The following is a 17,547-nucleotide window of genomic DNA, read 5'->3' as shown; positions in this document are numbered from 1 at the left end:
GACCTGCCCAGAGGCCAAGGGACCAAAAGCCACTGAGAGGGTCCGCTGTCTGTCTCCCAAGAATTACATAATGGCAAAGGGAAGACCTGACTGGCTCCATCCATCAGCCAGAGAACAAACGGATGCAGGGAGTAGCTAGGGCAGTGATTGTGAACCTTGGCATTCCAGATGTTTTGGGACTACAACTCCCATCATCCCCGCCCCCTGGCCCTGTTAGCTAGGGATGATGGGAGTTGTAGTCCCAAAACATCTGGAGTGCCAAGGTTCGCCATCACTGAGCTAGGGAACAGCTCCTATTATCATCAGCCAAAGGAGTAAGTCAGGCAAATGCACCAACTAGAGAAGAGCATTTATCGTTTACCACTTCATTCTGGCTTTGAAGATCCAATATCTCTCCTCTTCCCCTTTCTTCCATTCCCTTCTTGACCTTTGATTTCCCTCTCTCCTTTTAAAGGCAGATGCGTCAAAAGAGTTACTTCCTTTTCTTCTCCCCCCTCCCTATACAGAGGCACCTCAAGGACCTGTGGGTCACATTGTGTGTACTGAAAAGGGAACTTTGGCTGTGGGGGGGAACAAAATTTTGATCCCCCCACAGTGGAATAAAGTGTTTTGCTGGGGTTTCGACGACTTCACCTGCTGCCTAGCTGCTTCCGGATCAGACAAGGTAATCAGCAACGTGTTTCTGGGTATGGCTGCAATACACATTCAAAATTATGTCCTCGGGCTGTTTTGAGTGGTCATGTGGCCAGTAGTTGCAAGCAGTGAGAGATGGGCTGGCAACGTGCATCAAATAAGTTGGTAGAATCGGCTTCCAGGTGATCTGACATCAATAATGGGACTGAACAACAAAAACTATGCCTTTATAATATCATATTCAGTTGACAATCTTATCTCATTTCTTGACATCACACTGGGCTACTATTGCATTTTTAGAATCTGTATTCCATGCTATTAAATTTACTGGTATTCCCATGGAATGTATATTGTGTAAACTGGGTTGGTATCAGAGCCCCGAATCCTCAGACGGCCCCCAGCTCCCTGGCAGAAACCATTGCTTGTTGGTTGGGTTCAGGAGTCACCCTCCCTTTTAATTACGCACTGTGCCCCTTACCTAGTGCCACGCTGGGGCAAACTGGCAGGTAGATCGTAAGTACTAGGTTCCGTAGCCACCTTCATAATTAGCCAGCAGAGCCTACCAATATCTGAGCGAGAGAGCCAATTGAAGCTAAAAATACACCAAGCAGCAGAACACTACAACAATAAATACAAATGAGGCAGAATTGCCAAAGAAAAATCAGTCAAGGCCCAATGGGAGGGTAGATTAGAACATCTCAGGTGGCTGAAGAAATGCCTTTGGTAGGGGAGCCAACTTAACTTTTTGTGCGGTCAAGGGGAATTCCACAAACTGGGTGCCACTGCCGGAAAGTCCCTAGTTCTGTGTTGAGAGACGAATTGTCCCCTTGTGGACTCGGTCTGACATAACAAAATATGGATTTTATCAAAGTAATTGTTGAACTGAAATACAATTAAGAAGAAGTATATTTGGGGGGGCAAGAGAGTGGGGTCCTAACAGGGCCTGCGCGTCCATTTAGGCGAACTAGGCAGCTGCCTAGGGCGCCAAAATGGAGGGCGCTGCCTCCACTGCCCCTGACACCTGTTGAGCGGCTTCAGGCCGCTATCCTGAGGCGCACGCATGCCTCCGGAGAGTGGCCTGCAGCCGCTCAACAGGTGACAGACACAGTGGAGGTGGCCCCAGGCTCGCGCTCCCCGCCCGAAGCTCTGGAGGCGCGCGGGGAGCGCGAGCCTGGGGCCACCTCGTCGCGCCTCTCAGCTGTTTTTTTATTTTATTTTTATTTATTTTTTTAATTTTTTCTACTTTTTTATTTTTCAATATTTTCTATTTTCTATTTTTATGTTTTATATTTTCTATTTCTATTTTTTCTATTTTCTATTTTTTAATTAATTTATTTATTTTTTATTAATTGGGGGGGGGGGGCGCCAGAAGGTGATCTCGCCTAGGGCACAAAAAACCCCTAAGCTATAGCTTGTTTAGCTGATACGTAAATCTGGCACTGGTCCTACTATTTACGTTCATAATATTGTTCTAATAGGGGGAAGTAATATTAAATGAGTCAGTGTTGATGCAGCCCTAGTTTCTGAATTTCCCGGGCTGCTTGCTTGTCGATCTTCTTTTACTTTGTTCCTTTTTGCATGGATGTGCATTTTTCTCTCTTTATATGTAGAAGGTGACCACATTTGAAGCCACGGCTGATTGGGGGGTTTGCCTCTGTGCTGTGTGCCCCACACCAACGACACTCATCACCTCTGGAAGCAGCTCTGTGTTGTGCGTCTGGGAGCTGTCTGTGGCGAGAGGTGGAGATGCTTGCTTGAACCTGAAGCAGGTACAACATCCGAGCTCAAATTTCCAGGAGGCAAAATGATTGTGCTCAAGGGCACTTGGTGTTATAGAGCGAGAGATCCATTGGCTCTTGGGCAGGGAGCAGATACTGCCCCTCTCCAAGAAAGTATTTGTACTGACAAAATAATGAGGAGGAAGAGGTATTAAAACACTCAACAGCAAAGGTTCCCCAACCCTTCGTTTGCACAAAGTGCATCGTACAATCTGAAATCAGAATTATTGAAAACCCATACCTCTGAAATAACATATTCTTTGTTCCGCTTCTGCAATACAGTGCTACAAGAGACCTGGCTATTCAATGAGTCCTTGGATTAAAATAGCTGTCAAATCAAGCGTACGAGGTTTTTTAAGTCGTTTCTAGTGCAGTGTTTTGGAGATCTCGGGGGATGGATTTTGGATTTTTTTCCTGCTTGCTCCTGTCATTTTTGTGGCTGTGAAATGCAGGGCTTTGTGGGGCTGTTGCACAAATTGTAGAAAGTCTGAAAATGATCAGAGTCCTGATTGCCATCCACACTTTAGGGTCTGAGTGGGGAACCCAGGTTCCAGGGGTTAAATGTGGCCAAACCACTGACCCTCTTCCATCTTCCTCAAGTGCTTTTGCCTAGCTGGGATATGTCATCAAACTGTGACGATGTTTTGTGTGTGGGCTTTGAAAAGGCTTTTTTTTAAAAAATAAAAATTATGAGTCATTCATTCCCCTGCTACTGCTGTTTTTGTAAATTGTGGAAAAATGAAAATGAAATTAAGGATAATAATAATAATAATAATAATAATAATAATAATAATAATAATCAGGCTGACCAAAAGTCCAGAGGTAGCATTATTATCAATTTATGATGGGGTGGAAGGTTTGCAGGCTATGAAGGACTTGCTCACAAATTTATTGACAGCTGCACAAATTATGATAGCTAGGAAGTGGAAGGGGCAAGGTGAATATAAAATGGAAGAATGGTATAAAGAGGTGTGGGATATAGCTATTAATGATAAATTAACTTGTGCCATTAAGGTAAGATGGGGAATATGCAGGAGAAATGATTTTGAGGAGATATGGAGGGTGTTTGCAGAATTTGTACTGTTAAAACGGAAAGGGGTCAAACCATCGCAAGAGGTGTCGAAATTTTTTTGGGAGGTTGGATAGTTACAATGGAATGGTCTCGGTGGTGGGGTGCACATTTTTGTTCTTATTTATGTATGATTATTACTTTGTCAAAATAGTAATAATAATAATAATAATAATAATAATAATAATAATAATCAAATAAGAAGCCAACTCTCTCTCTCTCTCTCTCTCTCTCTCTCTCTCTCTCTCTCTCCCTCTCTCTCTCTCCCTCCCTCCCTCCCTCTCTCTCTCTCACACACACACAAATCAGATAATCTGAAAAAGTACAGTGGTACCTCTACTTACGAATGACTCGACTTACGAATGTTTCTACTTACGAATGGAGCTCCGTCCGCCATCTTGGATGCTGTTTAGATAGGATTTTTTCTACTTACAAATTTTTAGATAGGGTTGCTTCGACTTACGAATTTTTTCTCCCAATGGGATTTGACTTACAATTTTTTTTGACTTACGAGTGTGCGTTTGGAACGCATTAAATTCATAAGTAGAGGTACCACTGTATACTAACGAAAATAAAAATGCAAAGTGCACTTTGAATCACTTTTCAGAGCTTTCCCCCCACTAGGTGGTCAATTCTTCATCCTTGAGGAAATACAGGTGACTAGGCAGGTGGGAGTATAGAAGAGGGGAAATTGAAGTAGAGGGAAATTGGTATTCCCCCCCACCCATGGCTCCTGTGATGGTTGTTCAAGGTTCCCCTGGGAGCCATGGCTCACCAGTTGAGAAACGCTGGGGCAGGCAACTCTATCTCCTCCTCCAGGTCTTCTGCTTCAGGCTGCAGCCTCAACAGCTGCCTCTTTTTAAGCCTTAAGGGAGAAACTGCACAGAATTCAGTGCCTGGTGTCATTTGGCCCAAAGTATGGAATAAGTATGGAAGCCACAGACTGAGCACCTGCGGTGTTTTAATTTAACAACATTGCTCCAAGCATCACAGGCAGGTCCGGTTCACTGATGTGTTTGTAGCACTGTAGTTCTAAGAGTTCTAAGAGTTCTCTCTCCCCGGTGGAACAGACCATTTGTCTTTGTAAACTGAAGGATGCCTTGTGGCTTGGTACTAAATGAGTGTCTCCCTTTTGTTGTGGCCTCTGCTTGTTTTGTCTCCCAGCCTTTGTATGGGCACACACAGCCTGTGACCTGCTTGGCTGCCTCCACGTCCTACAGCATCATCGTGAGCGGATCCGCGGACAGATCCTGCATCATCTGGGACCTGAACCAGCTGACACCCATCGCCCAGCTTCCTGCCCACGAGGCCTGCCTCTCGGCTGTTGCCATCAATGATTCAACGGTAAGATATTCATTCATCATCATCCTCCTGACACGTCCATGAACATTTCATGACGACTTAATGGGTGCCCTTCCCTGCAAGAAACCATCTTGAGACGCGACAGATTGATTTTTCTTCTTTTTACAGAGGTTTCTAATAGTCTCCTTAATGCTGAGAGGGGGCACTAAAAGCAGCCGCGGAGACAGAGCTGAAGCAGGAGGGGGGGGGAATTGTTACAGGCTGTTCTCTCTGTGCTGGACTCGGCCTCCAGGCTTTTTCGCTCCTGTTTGGTTACAGGTGACCCTCTCCACATGCATTTCATTTGTTTGAGAAAATCAGAATCTTCTCCCGGCCAGGGCCGGTGCTAGGGTTTTTTGCACCCTAGGCAAGATCACCTTCTGGCGCCCCCCCCCCCGCCGCCGCCAATCATATTTCAAACACAGATGTATTTCACATCCAGCCTGTTCCTTGTAACCATGATCTCTGCTACATGTTCCAAAGCAGTGGTAGTCCTGCTACCACAGAATAATAGTGCAGGGTGGGGAGGGAGGGGGAAGAGAGAGGGAAGGAAGGAAGGAAGACAAGGAAGGAAGGGATGAAAGAGAGAGAGGGGGAGGGAGAGGGAGGGAGGGAGGGAGGGAGGGAGGGAAGAGACAGAGAAGGGAGGGAGGGAGGGTCCAGTCACAAATTAGTTGCCATGGGTGGGGTAGGGGAGGTGTGGCACAACACAGAATGAGGGGGAGAACCACCATGGCAAAACTTTCCTCAAAATGGCAGTGCCCTCCAGCTTCCCGTCTCGCCCTCTGGCTGCCCGCCGCACTTGGCCTTGCCGGAGGGCACGACTGGGAGCTGGAGGGAGGGTGCAGGCGGAACAGATGGGACAGCCCTGGGCAGGCTGGATTGCGCCCCCTCCATTTTGGCGCTCTAGGCAACTGCCTATTCCGCCTAAATGGACGCGCCGGCCCTGCTCCCGGCCAAGGGCTATGCCCTGTGCCAGCCTGTTTCTTACTGAGAGGAGAATCTGTCTAGTTGGAAGGGGACCACCGAGGCTCATCTAGTCCATCTAGGAATGTGCAGCTGTCCTGTACAGGAATCCAGCTTGCAACCTTGGCGTTGCCAGCTCTAACCAACTGAGCTAGCTACCTTGAAACGGCCTCTTCTTGTCTCACGACGTTCCTCTCCAATAATCAGCTAACGCGGGCGAGGCACTAAATGTAGGGTTAAACTAAATGTCCTATTTGCAGAGGTGTGTCTAAGCTTCTCAACACCACACCTGGAACTGGAAAAGCCATTGGGATTGGAGAAGCAGCGAGGGAAAGGGTAGTTTGCTTCACCCACTGTTTCTGTGCTCCAAATCTTCCTCTCCATGGCTATTTCCCCCCCTCACAGTGCCTTAAATGCAGAATGCACTTAACACCCCAGGGGAGGAAAGTTGTGCGGAGAGGATTCTGGCAAAGAATTGATAGAGTAGCCTAGTGGTCACCAAACTTCTGGGGTGGCAGATGCCAGTCACAAATGGGCACCCGTTGGGAGCTTGGCGTAGCGCAGAATAGCTGCCACACCTAAAACAGTTGAAAAAGACAAGACCACAAAAAGTGTTCAAAGATGGAAAATGTTGCCTTGAACAGGCCAGCCCATTCTTGTGTTCAATTCTGGGCATCACAATTTAAGAAGGGTGTTGACAAGCTGGGATGTTTGCAGAAGAGGGTGACCGAGATGATGGAGGGTCTAGAAGCCAGGCCTTACGAGGAGCTCTTGAAGGAGCTGGGTATGGTGAGCCCAGAAAAGAGGAGACTGAGAGGAGATATGATCATAGCCATCTCCAAGTATCTCAAGGGCTATCACATGGAAGAGGAAACAAGCGTGTTTCCTCCTGCTCCGAGAGCAAGATTTGAACCGATGGCTTCAAGTTACAAGAAAGGAGATTCCAATTAAACACCAGGAAGAACTTCTTGACAGTAAGAACTGTTTGATAGTGGAACAGTCTCCCTTCAGAGGTGGTGGACTCTCCTTCCTTGGAGGCTTTTAAGCAGAGGTTGGATGACCATCTTCCATGGATGCTTTAGCTGAGATTCCTGCATTGCAGGTGGTGAATTAGATGATCCTTGCAGGGCTCCTTCATCAATTCAGAATTTCTGACTTCTGGCTTCGTGAGGCTGGCGTTGTATATTGGCAAGACTATTGAATTTTAACCAGAAAGACGCAGGTTCACATCCGTTCTTGCTGTAATGGTCATTTTGTTATCTACCAGTCACCTTGCCTGTGTTGGTGGACAGACTATGCCTAAGCCTGCCACGTGATGTATTGTGATGGGACACAGGTGGCACTGTGGTCTAAACCACTGAGCCTCTTGGGCTTGCTGATCAGAAGGTCAGCGGTTCGAATCCCCATGACAGGGTGAGCTCTTGTTGCTCTGTCCCAGCTCCTGTCAACCAAAGGCACACCCGTGCAAGTAGATAAATAGGTACAGGTACAGCAGGATGGTAAACGGTGTTTCCATGCGCTCTGGCTTCCGTCAGGGTGTTCCGTTGCACCAGAAGCGGTTTAGCCACATGACCCGGAAAGCTGTCTGCGGACAAACGCCAGCTCCCTCGGCCTGAAGCGAGATGAGCGCCACAACCCCATAGTCGCCTTTGACTGGACTTAACCGTCCAGGGGCCCTTTACCTTTTAACCTTTTACCTTTGTTATTTACAAGTCACCCTTGCCTGTGTTAGTTGGAGAGAGACTATGCCTAAGCCCGCCCCGTGCTCTCCAGTGATGTATTGCGATGTGTTTCAGGGTGACATTGCCTCTTGTGCTGGGACAGCCCTCTACTTATGGAACGTCAATGGACAGCCTCTGGCTACAGCAACCTTCAGCCCTGGAGCCACAATTTCGTGCTGCTGCTTCATGGAAGTGATGGACTGGGACGTGCAGAGCCTCATAGTCACGGGAGACACAGGTGGGGCTGTAAAGGTAGGCCTCTCCAGGGGAGAGTTTCCACTTTGGGGGGCTCCTCAGCTTGTCCCAGCTTGAGGAAAAGTCTCTGGGGTTTTTTGTCATCTTTTGTTGTTTAGTCGTGTCCGACTCTTTGTGGCCCCATGGACCAGAGCATGCCAGACACTCCTGTCTTCTACTGCCTCCCGCAGTTTGGTCAAACTCATGTTCGTAGCTTCGAGAACACTGTCCAACCATCTCGTCCTCTGTCGTCCCCTTCTCCTTGTGCCCTCAATCTTTCCCAACATCAAGGTCTTTTCCAAGGATTCTTCTCTTCTCATGAGGTGGCCAAAGTATTGGAGCCTCAGCTTCACAATCTGTCCTTCCAGTGAGCACTCAGGGCTGATTTCCTTAAGAATGGATAGGTTTGATCTTCTTGCAGTCCATGGGACTCTCAAGAGTCTCCTCCAGCACCAGAATTCAAAAGCATCAATTCTTCGGCGATCAGCCTCCTTTATGGTCCAGCTCTCATTTCCATACATCACTACTGGGAAAACCATAGCTTTAACTATATAGACCGTTTTCGGCAAGATGATGTCTCTGCTTTTTAAGATCCTATCTAGGTTTGTCATTGCTTTTCTCCCAAGAAGCAGATGCTTTTTAATTTCATGACTGCTGTCACAATCTGCAGTGATCATGGAACCCAAGAAAGTAAAATCTTCCCACTGCCTCCATTTCATGCATTTAGTTAATTTCACCATCTTGGCTACTCTTGGGCAAGCCAGCATTTCAAAGTTGAGGCTTGGAACAATGCAAATTTGCTCACCACTAAAACTCCCCCCCCCCAATACTATTGCTTTTAATTTTATGCAAAAGAAAGCAGATTTAACTGACATACTTATTAAAGTTTATTTCATAACGTAAGATTATGTAATCATAATTCAATATGCTTTATTATTAAAGTGGATTTAATAATTATTAAATTTTTATTATTGAAGCTTATTGTATTCAACTTTTAAGTTCCAATGACCTTTATTTTAAAAATATCACCACCTTACCTTTCCCCATTAAAAGTTCAAGGTGGCTCATAACGAAAATTAACTATGAATTAAACGTTTTGAGACATCAGTTGCAAAAACACTGAAACACCAAAAACAGGAGCAGTCAAAATTCACCACCACCAACAGTAAAAGTTATTCCAAATAAGCAGAGATTGTTAGAACCAGTAAAATAAATGGGAAAGGTTTTTTTTTATAAAAAAATAGCTTTTGGTAGAAGACCAATAACGAACAGGGGGGTGAGACGTCCCTTTCTCAGGTGACAATCCTATTATTAAATCTATTTTCTTCTGCTCTTATAGGTCTGGAAAGTTGAAAATAATTCACACCCGTGCCAGGACATTAGTATGAGATCACAAAATAACTCTTCTGAATGCCAAGGGGAAACGGGTAAGGATAGCTTGGACAAATGTTCTCTGTGAAAGAGAAGGCATTATGTTGACTAACAGATTAGGAATATGTTGCCGCAATCTGGAAAGAAAGGAAGTTCTCAGTTCCTCTTCTCCAGCCTACCAGAGGTCCAGCAAAGCTCATGCCTTTTGCAACAGCCAACCTTTGGCCTATCTTACTCCTATGTCTGGTATTCTTCAGTATTTTTTTTAATCAATGACTTAGATCAATGGTTCTCAGTCTTTCTTCTCTGGGCCCCGCTTTCAGAATAAAAAATTGCTTGGACATTTTTTACTGGCAAGAAATACATTGGAAAACAAAAAGAAACAACTCCTTGCAGTGCTTGATTTTATAACATAGATCACAACTACTTTATAAAGCAGCATCCAGAAAGTATAAAACAATGCAGCTCCGTAAGAACATGAATCAGTCCCAAAATATAAATGAGCCTCTTACATATGTACCTTAAGTATGTCTACAAATTCGTTGAGAAGTGTGAGCTTCAAACACTGCAATATTTCACCAGCTAACCAGCAATATATCAATATATCATGATGTCTGAAATAAGGATGGGACTGTGTAGAGATGAATACCATATTCTGCAAATTAAAAAATATATATTCATACTGTACTATACCATACTGAAATGTTTAAATGTCTTTTTATGGTCCTTGAATCTTCCTGCCACAATTGCCATCCTCTCCTGCCACACCAGTGGGAAGACTGTATCCAGACTATTTAAAGAAATATTATAGTACAATGAACCTGCGAGCAGGATTTGAGCTACAGAAGTAATCGGATTATACTATGGTGGTTATGGTTTAACACAGGCACCCCCAAACTGCAGCCCTCCAGATGTTTTGGCCTACAACTCCCATGATCCCTAGCTAACAGGACCAGTGGTCAGGGATGATGGGAATTGTAGTCCAAAACATCTGGAGGGCCGAAGTTTGGGGATGCCCGATTTAATAGATGGGTGCAGCAGAAGGGGAGAAACAACAACGAGATGGGCTCTAGTTGCCCACTGTGTGAACTAGATGGTGTAGGGACATGGGTGGCGCTGTGGTCTAAACGACTGAGCTTCTTGGGCTTGCCAATCAGAAGGTCAGCAGTTCGAATCCCTGTGATGGAGTGAGCTCCTGTTGCTCTGTCCCAGCTCCTGCCAACCTAGCAGTTCGAAAGTATGCCAGTGGAAGTAGATAAATAGGTACCACTGCGGCGGGAAGGTAAACGGCGTTTCCGTGCGCTCTGGTTTCCGTCACGGTGTTCCGTTGCGCCAGAAGCAGTTTAGTCCTGCTGGCCACATGACCCAGAAAGCTGTCTGTGGACAAACACCGGCTCCCTCGGCCTGAAAGCAAGATGAGCGCCGCATCCCCATAGTCACCTTTGACTGGACCTAACCATCCGGGGTCCATTACCTATATATATATGAACTAGATGATTCATTGGCTGAGCCAGCAGGCTCTTTTTATATGCTTACCTTATAAAGTATGACTAAGAAATGGTTATAGAAAAGGCAAGGTCTTTAGCAATATGCATTTCAGAAAAGCTCCCTGCTGCGATGGAATAAAAACTGGAGACCTGCCAAGTCTGCAGGAAGCCAGCAGGGGGCTCCTGGCCCAAAGATTTCTTCCGTTCTTGTCCACTGTATTGAGCTCAAGTCAAATTCAATTGAGCTCCGGGGAGGGAATGTAAAGCTTAGACGTAATGGAAACCCCAGCACTTAGAAACGTAAATAAATGGTTCCAGATTAGCTAACAAATGCAGCAGCTGCCAAGAGTCTTATTTTGACATTCGTATGTTTTTGAAATATTTGCATACACATATGCAGAAAATGCTTTGCAAGTCGATTTTGGGTGAGTGCAAAAGTGTCGCAAGCATTTCCTGTAAGAAGTCCGATTTATGTAAGTTAGGTGAACGCAGTTAACAAGAGATTATGGTCCTGGCAGGCCTTTTTTGCATGTTGACTATCCAAATGTACATTCATAGAAGTTTCTAAGCATGGCATGGGCAGTTCCCACTTACCCCAGAAGGCATGGTTTTCGGGATGTGGGTGGACTAAGATGTTTATCTTACGCTGAACTAGGGCTGTGCACTAAATCTCATTGTTAGGTCAATAATCCTTAGCGTAGTAAGATAATAAATGTATCGTTGGAAGAGAGATTCCACACAGACATTCTTACCACCGCAGCATCTCTCACTACCAATGAGGCTTAATCCTTGCAGACGCCGGAGTCTGTGTTTCCTAAAAAGTCTACTTACTTTCAAGGTATTTTCAGCAGCCTGAGATATTCCCCTGTCTATTTGGCAACATTATGGGGGGGAGGGGGAGGGACTATTAATCCAAAATGTGGTCATTACAAAGACTGAAGTAACAATGATTGAGTTACAATTTTTGCACAGTGTTCTTGGCATTTAATTATTGGTTGTATTATGAGCAGATTTAGATAAGTTGATAATACCAGGACTTCATGTAATTTGTTTTAACTGGGCAATTACGGGCTGCATTATATCCTGGCAGCAAGGTATTCTGGGGCATCTTATTAAGCACCGAGCCAGTAAACACTGATGAACAATTTTGCTGAACTAGGCATGCAATTTAGAAAGCAATAATACACAAATCCAATTTAGCTCACAATTGATATAGCCACACGTCAGCACATGTAACTATCATAGCCTGCAAATTCAATTGGGACAGGCCCTTCTGGCAACAGCACAGGCCAGGATTAAATATATTTGTTCTCCAGTTAACAAGTTGCTGACTATAAACAAAACATTTGCCACTTCCCACACCCACCCCCTGAAATGAAAATCCCCAAGCATTTTCTGAATATATATATTTTTATATATTTTAAAAACCACACTACAGGCAACAAGGTGGAGAAACCATTCACCCTCTGCCTGGAGATGAATCTCAGCATGACTCCGTCGGAGAGAACTAGCAAAACCATTCCAGCTGTAACAGCCCTGGCGGTTTCCAGGTAATCATTTCAATTGCAGTATCTCATATGGCCACGAGAGGGCAGACTAACAATGAATTTGGTCTTGCGGTTTCATTATGAATCAGACTTTTCTGATGGGGGGTGGTGGTATTGCATATAAAATAAGGATTTGCCTTAGCAGCAAAATGGGGGGGGGCTGACAGGTGTTGAGGAGCACTGTGTGAAGAACCCCCCCCCAAGACCACAAAAGCAACATCTGGCAACATAGTTGTGGGCAATAAAAAAAATAGGAGCAAAGTTTTCCTTAATTCACCTATCTTTATGATATCTTTATGAATACCAAGGCCATGAAGCACAGCAGAGACACAAGTACGGCAGGGCGTGTTGGGTTTTTCAATTTTCAAATTCCAAAAATGAGGGGTGCTAAAAAGCTGTAACAAGACTTGGGAATTCAAAAGATATTTTGGTTAAATTAATGTAAATTAATGTAATTCAGTTTTGCTTGGTAAGTAAAACGTTGGCAGAAATTGCACGGACATCATTAAAGATGATAGTACTTGCTGTATTATTATTATTATTATTATTATTATTATTATTATTATTATTATTATTATTTTATTTAGCATTACCTGACATTTTTTGAAGGTAAAATTAAAATTCTTTGGTTTTCCAAAAACAGTCTATGTGCTTCCTCATCAGGCTTACCAAGCTAAATGTTGCCCAATCACAAAATAATAGCAAATTTGAATTCCTCACGCCCAGTCCTTTTTTTCCTGGGGGAGCGAGGGTACGTATACCCCTAAACATTTTTTGAATCTAAGTTTGATTTGATTGAGGGCCAGTATTTCAATATGAGTAGGAAAATGAGAGTGCCCCTAAACATTTGTTTAGAAAAAAAAGCACTGCTCACACCCCAAAACATGTTTTTAAGACCCCTCACAAAATAAATTTGCAAAAATAAAAAATAGGTTTCATCCACTAAAATGGCAGAATTAGCAGCTCAGAGCCAAACCGGAATCATATATTTCCCCCTGGCTTGGGATTCTTGTGTGGGTATAGAAGGCTTCCCCGCCCCCAATGCAGATTGCCCCTCCCACAGACCTGCAGTTTGCACGGAGGGGGGCAGGAATAGCTCCCATTCACTTCAATGGGATCATTTCCCCACACTGCAAACTGCATGGCTGTCTGGGGTGGGAGTGGGGGTAATCTGGATCAGGGTGAAAGCTCATACCCTCCAACATTTCTCTGATGAAAATAGAGGTGTCCTATTATTATTATTATTATTATTATTATTATTATTATTATTATTATTCCCCACCCATCTGGCTGGGTTGCCCCAGCCACTCTGGGCAGCTTCCAACATATAAAATAACATAATGAAACATTAAACATTTTTTTTAAAAAAACTTCCCCGTACAGGGCTGCCTTCAGATGTTTTCTAAAGGTTGTAGAGTTCCTTATCTCCTTGGCTCGGGCGTCACATCATTCCTTACCCTCCCACATATCTCTGATGAAAATAGCGACAACCTAAGGAAAACAGGGACGCGGGTGGCGCTGTGGGTTAAACCACAGAGCCTAAGGTTTGCCGATCAGAAGGTTGGCGGTTCGAATCCCTGCGATGGGGTGAGCTCCCATTACTTGGTCCCTGCTCCTGCCCACCTAGCAGTTTGAAAGCACGTCAAAGGGTAGATAAATAGGAACTGCTCCGACAGGAAGGTAAACGGCGTTTCCGTGCGCTGCTCTGGTTCGCCAGAAGCGGCTTAGTCATGCTGGCCACATGACCTGGAAGCTGTACGCCAGCTCCCTCGGCCAGTAGAGCGAGAGTAGCGCTGCAACCCCAGAGTTGGTCATGACTGGACCTAATGGTCAGGGGTCCCTTTGCCTTTTAAGGGAAACAGATATTCCGGGATCAAATCAGAAACTGGGACGGATTCTGTAAATCTGGAACTGTCCCTGGAAAATAGGGACAAAATAGGACCTGACAGCTTCCTAGCCCCTCACCAGGGCTGTGATCTAGAATTTTTGTAAAAAAAAGAACCCTGCACTTTGCCAATCCTAAGCCTAGTATTTAAAACCCTGTGATGAGTACCAAGAACACCGTGAACTTGTGTACGATACATTTCAGATTACAAACCAAAACAAAGTACACATTTCCAAACCCAGGCACATAACACGTATTTGCAGGACAAGGAGGTGTGTGGCTGTCCCTCCCCAGGTGATTTAATAATAATAATAATAATAATAATAATAATAATAATAATAATAAAATATCTTGTGTGGAAGAGAATGCTAATTAGAGTCTATGGATTATTGCTGTTAGTACTTCTTCCACATTGTGCTTTATCCTTTCTAAAACGGACCTGACTTGAAAAAATGTTTTCTATCTTAAGATATGTGACATTCACGGTAATATTCTCCAGGGCTTTGTTTTGAAACGATTCTGTTCCAATGAGCGCCGACAGCATAAGACTCTGAAAGATGTTGCCGATGGTTTTCTTCCTAAATATGTCCTTTCTGCCTTCTCCCCACGCAAGGAATTATTCCAAGCTCCTGGCAGGCGATGACACAGGAAAGCTCTTCTGCTGGTCAGTAGATGAGTAGGAAGAACCATCGTCTGGTCCTCGATGGCCTCACCCGGACTGTTTCAGCACATAGAGATGTGCAACTGTGAGAGATGTACAGAGAATGATGAGCCACAATGTCAGGCAGAGACCGATGTAGGTCTTGGGTATAATCTTTGCCATTGCCTAAGCCTAGTATTTCAAAATGTGGTATGAGCCCAAAGACTTCCTCCTGACAACCAATGCTGGAGGTTAAGGAAATGTCTTTATTGCCAGCATTTATTCTTTCCAGGAAACTTGGCAACTGCGGACCCTGGCCTGTGAACCCTCTAAAACAGGCATGCCCAACAGGTAGATTGTGATCTACTGGTAGATCACTGGACGTCTGCGCTAGATCACTAGTAGATCAGTGGCTCCCCCCAAAGAAGCTAAAAAACTTTGGCTCCCCTAAAAAAACTCAACACCTTTGTCCTGCACCCCTAAAATGACCTGAACCACCAAAAACAGCGCTTTCCTTCCTAAGAAAAAAGCTCAGTCGCTTTCCTCCTTCCTAAAGAATCTCAAGAACTTTTACGTGAAACAGGGCTTTCCTTCCTAAAAAAAAAAAAAAAAAAAACCTCAACAACTTTGATCACTGCCAGTTTTTAACTCTGTGAGTAGATCGCAGTCTCTTGGGAGTTGGCCACCCCTGCTCTAAAACTTACTGTAACCATGGGGAAAGGGGGGGGGTGTTACCTCAGATCCAACCCAGCTCCATTTTCTCTCCCCACTGCACCCAATTCAGTCTACAAAGGTCTGTTCATCTAGGGCAGGCATCCCCAAACTTAGGCCCTCCAGATGTTTTGGACTACAATTCCCAACTTCCCCAACCACTGGTCCTGTTAGCTAGGGATCATGGGAGTTGTAGGCTAAAACATCTGGAGGGCCGCAGTTTGGGGATGCCTGCTCTAGGGCATGATAATTTTTTTGAAGTGCACTGCCAGTGTGCCCACCGGTTCCTCCTATGGCACCCACAAAAGGCATTGGTAAATGCCCTCTCAAAAAATCCACAAGGGACAAGACAGCTCTTCCTGCTGGGTTCCTGTTTGCACTGCCTTGGCCGCTCTTAAATTGAGCATGCCCCCTTAAACTCACTCGCATGTGTGGATTGGACACCCCCCTCTCCCTTCCCTTGCAAACAGAAGAGCCATTCAAAGAGCTTCTCTCTGACCTACATGTGCTGATAACTGATAGAGGTTCCTTTCCCCCATTGATGGAGGAGCCATGGCCACACCATTTGGTGGTCCTGCCTCCTCCTCTGCTCTTTTGGATGTGGCGGCTATTTTCAGAAGTGCTGCCATGATCCCCTGGCAGCCATCCCATGACCCTTTCCCCAAACGTGTCCAGAGCAGGTCACTTGCCCCCCCAAAAGGGTTGGTAGCCCCTGCCCTGTGATAAATAGTATCAAACTTTGATTTGGTATGTGACTGATCCTGCATTTTCCTGGACCAGCTCCTTTTTCTGATGCAATTTGGGGGCCTGTGCTAAAGAAAATAAAGGTTTCTGTCTACTGTGGCTGTCCAAAGGGTTTTCTTTTGTACTCGAGGCCCAGTAACACATTAGATCAGGCTTCCTCAACCTCAGCCCGCCAGATGCTTTTGGCCTACAACTCCCATGATCCCTAGCTAGCAGGACCAGTGGTCAGGGATGATGGGAATTGTAGTCTTAAAACATCTGGAGGGCCGAGGTTGAGGAAGCCTGCATTAGATACTTATTCATGAAACAAAAGCCCAGTGGAACATCACATGCTCTCCCCAGAATATTTATGGGGGGAAGGATCCTACCTTCAGCAGATCCACAGTCAACAGCCTCGTGGGTGGGTATCATGCCTCACCAGCTCTTTTCATGGTTTTTTTTATTCTGTAGCTTTAAATCATAGAGACTAAGGAAACCCATGCAGGTAGGCAACTTGAGATGGATCAAAACACCAAACTCTGGTACTGTAAACAGACGCAGCCCTGAGCTGGAGGAACTGGTAGTACAGTGTAATAGACAGACAAGGCACTGCCTATGGAGTTTGCAACAAACCATGGAGAGACAACTTACATTGGCCAAAACCCAGATGCCCTGTAGTATTCAGTCGGGGCCTTTTGACCACCATCTCCACCCTTATCTATGCTGGTTTTCTTACCACCAAATGCATTGACACCGGATGTATTTTGTCCTTGGTTCCAGGAATCAAGTGACGTTTCATTGAGGTGGGTATTTTGGCTGTGCCCAAAGCTGCTTCCATGCATTTTCTCCCATCTTTTTCACAGTCTGCAGGTGTCTTGGAAGTAATTCTAATTGTTTGTAAAATACGGAACTGATTTTCAATGTATTGTTTTTATATATGGCGTTGTTTTTTTAACTGTTTTATACATAAGCGGTTGGGAATCATTTTTGCCTGTTTCTTATTTTCTGTTTGTTAACGGTTCTGTTTGTTTTATAATTGTATATTCCATTGTTGCAACCTGCTTTGAGACCTTACGGTGCAAAGGGCAGGTTGGTTAATCTAACAATAAATAAATATCTCATCCCCCTGACCATGCTCTGTCAGTTCACAAAAAAAAGGATTTCCATTTGAAAATTATCAGATGGAAGGGGAAAGTTCAGCAGGAGTTTTCTGGGGTGCTTTAATTTTGTTGTGCTTACCTTACCTTTTAGGTGTCTGGTGGGGGGAGAGGGGCTTTCTACCATTCTACAAATCTAACAGACCCTCTAAGTGTCCCTGTCTTCCAGACTTAAGTCTCAGATTTACAGGCGCTGCCCCGGTTTCTGATTTGATCCTGGAATGCCCCACTTTTCCTATTTTCTACAGAGAAACGATGGAGGGTATGAAGTTATGTGACCCCCG

At 44.9% G+C, this 17,547-nt stretch overlaps 1 protein-coding gene across 3 annotated transcripts in view; it reads left to right on the top strand.

Moving 5' to 3' along the window:
• The window catches only part of WDFY4 (WDFY family member 4), a 173,296-nt gene extending 156,237 nt beyond the window's left edge, over positions 1-17,059 (top strand). For 2 of the 3 annotated variants that reach the window (XM_060275113.1, XM_060275114.1), the window contains exons 56-62: positions 507-664; positions 2,244-2,402; positions 4,645-4,824; positions 7,584-7,760; positions 9,082-9,169; positions 12,039-12,150; positions 14,646-17,059. In XM_060275113.1, the coding sequence (XP_060131096.1) occupies positions 507-664; positions 2,244-2,402; positions 4,645-4,824; positions 7,584-7,760; positions 9,082-9,169; positions 12,039-12,150; positions 14,646-14,712 (941 nt within the window). In that variant the 3' untranslated portion in view covers positions 14,713-17,059. Of the gene's footprint in view, positions 1-506; positions 665-2,243; positions 2,403-4,644; positions 4,825-7,583; positions 7,761-9,081; positions 9,170-12,038; positions 12,151-14,645 lie in introns of those variants that run through there. The other variant, XM_060275115.1, reaches the window with a different exon arrangement.
• The last annotated feature ends 488 nt before the right edge of the window (positions 17,060-17,547 follow it).

This window comes from Zootoca vivipara, chromosome 5 (assembly GCF_963506605.1).
Source record: "Zootoca vivipara chromosome 5, rZooViv1.1, whole genome shotgun sequence".
NCBI classification, from domain to species: Eukaryota; Metazoa; Chordata; class Lepidosauria; order Squamata; family Lacertidae; genus Zootoca; species Zootoca vivipara.
This window is presented reverse-complemented; position numbering and strand designations above follow the sequence as displayed.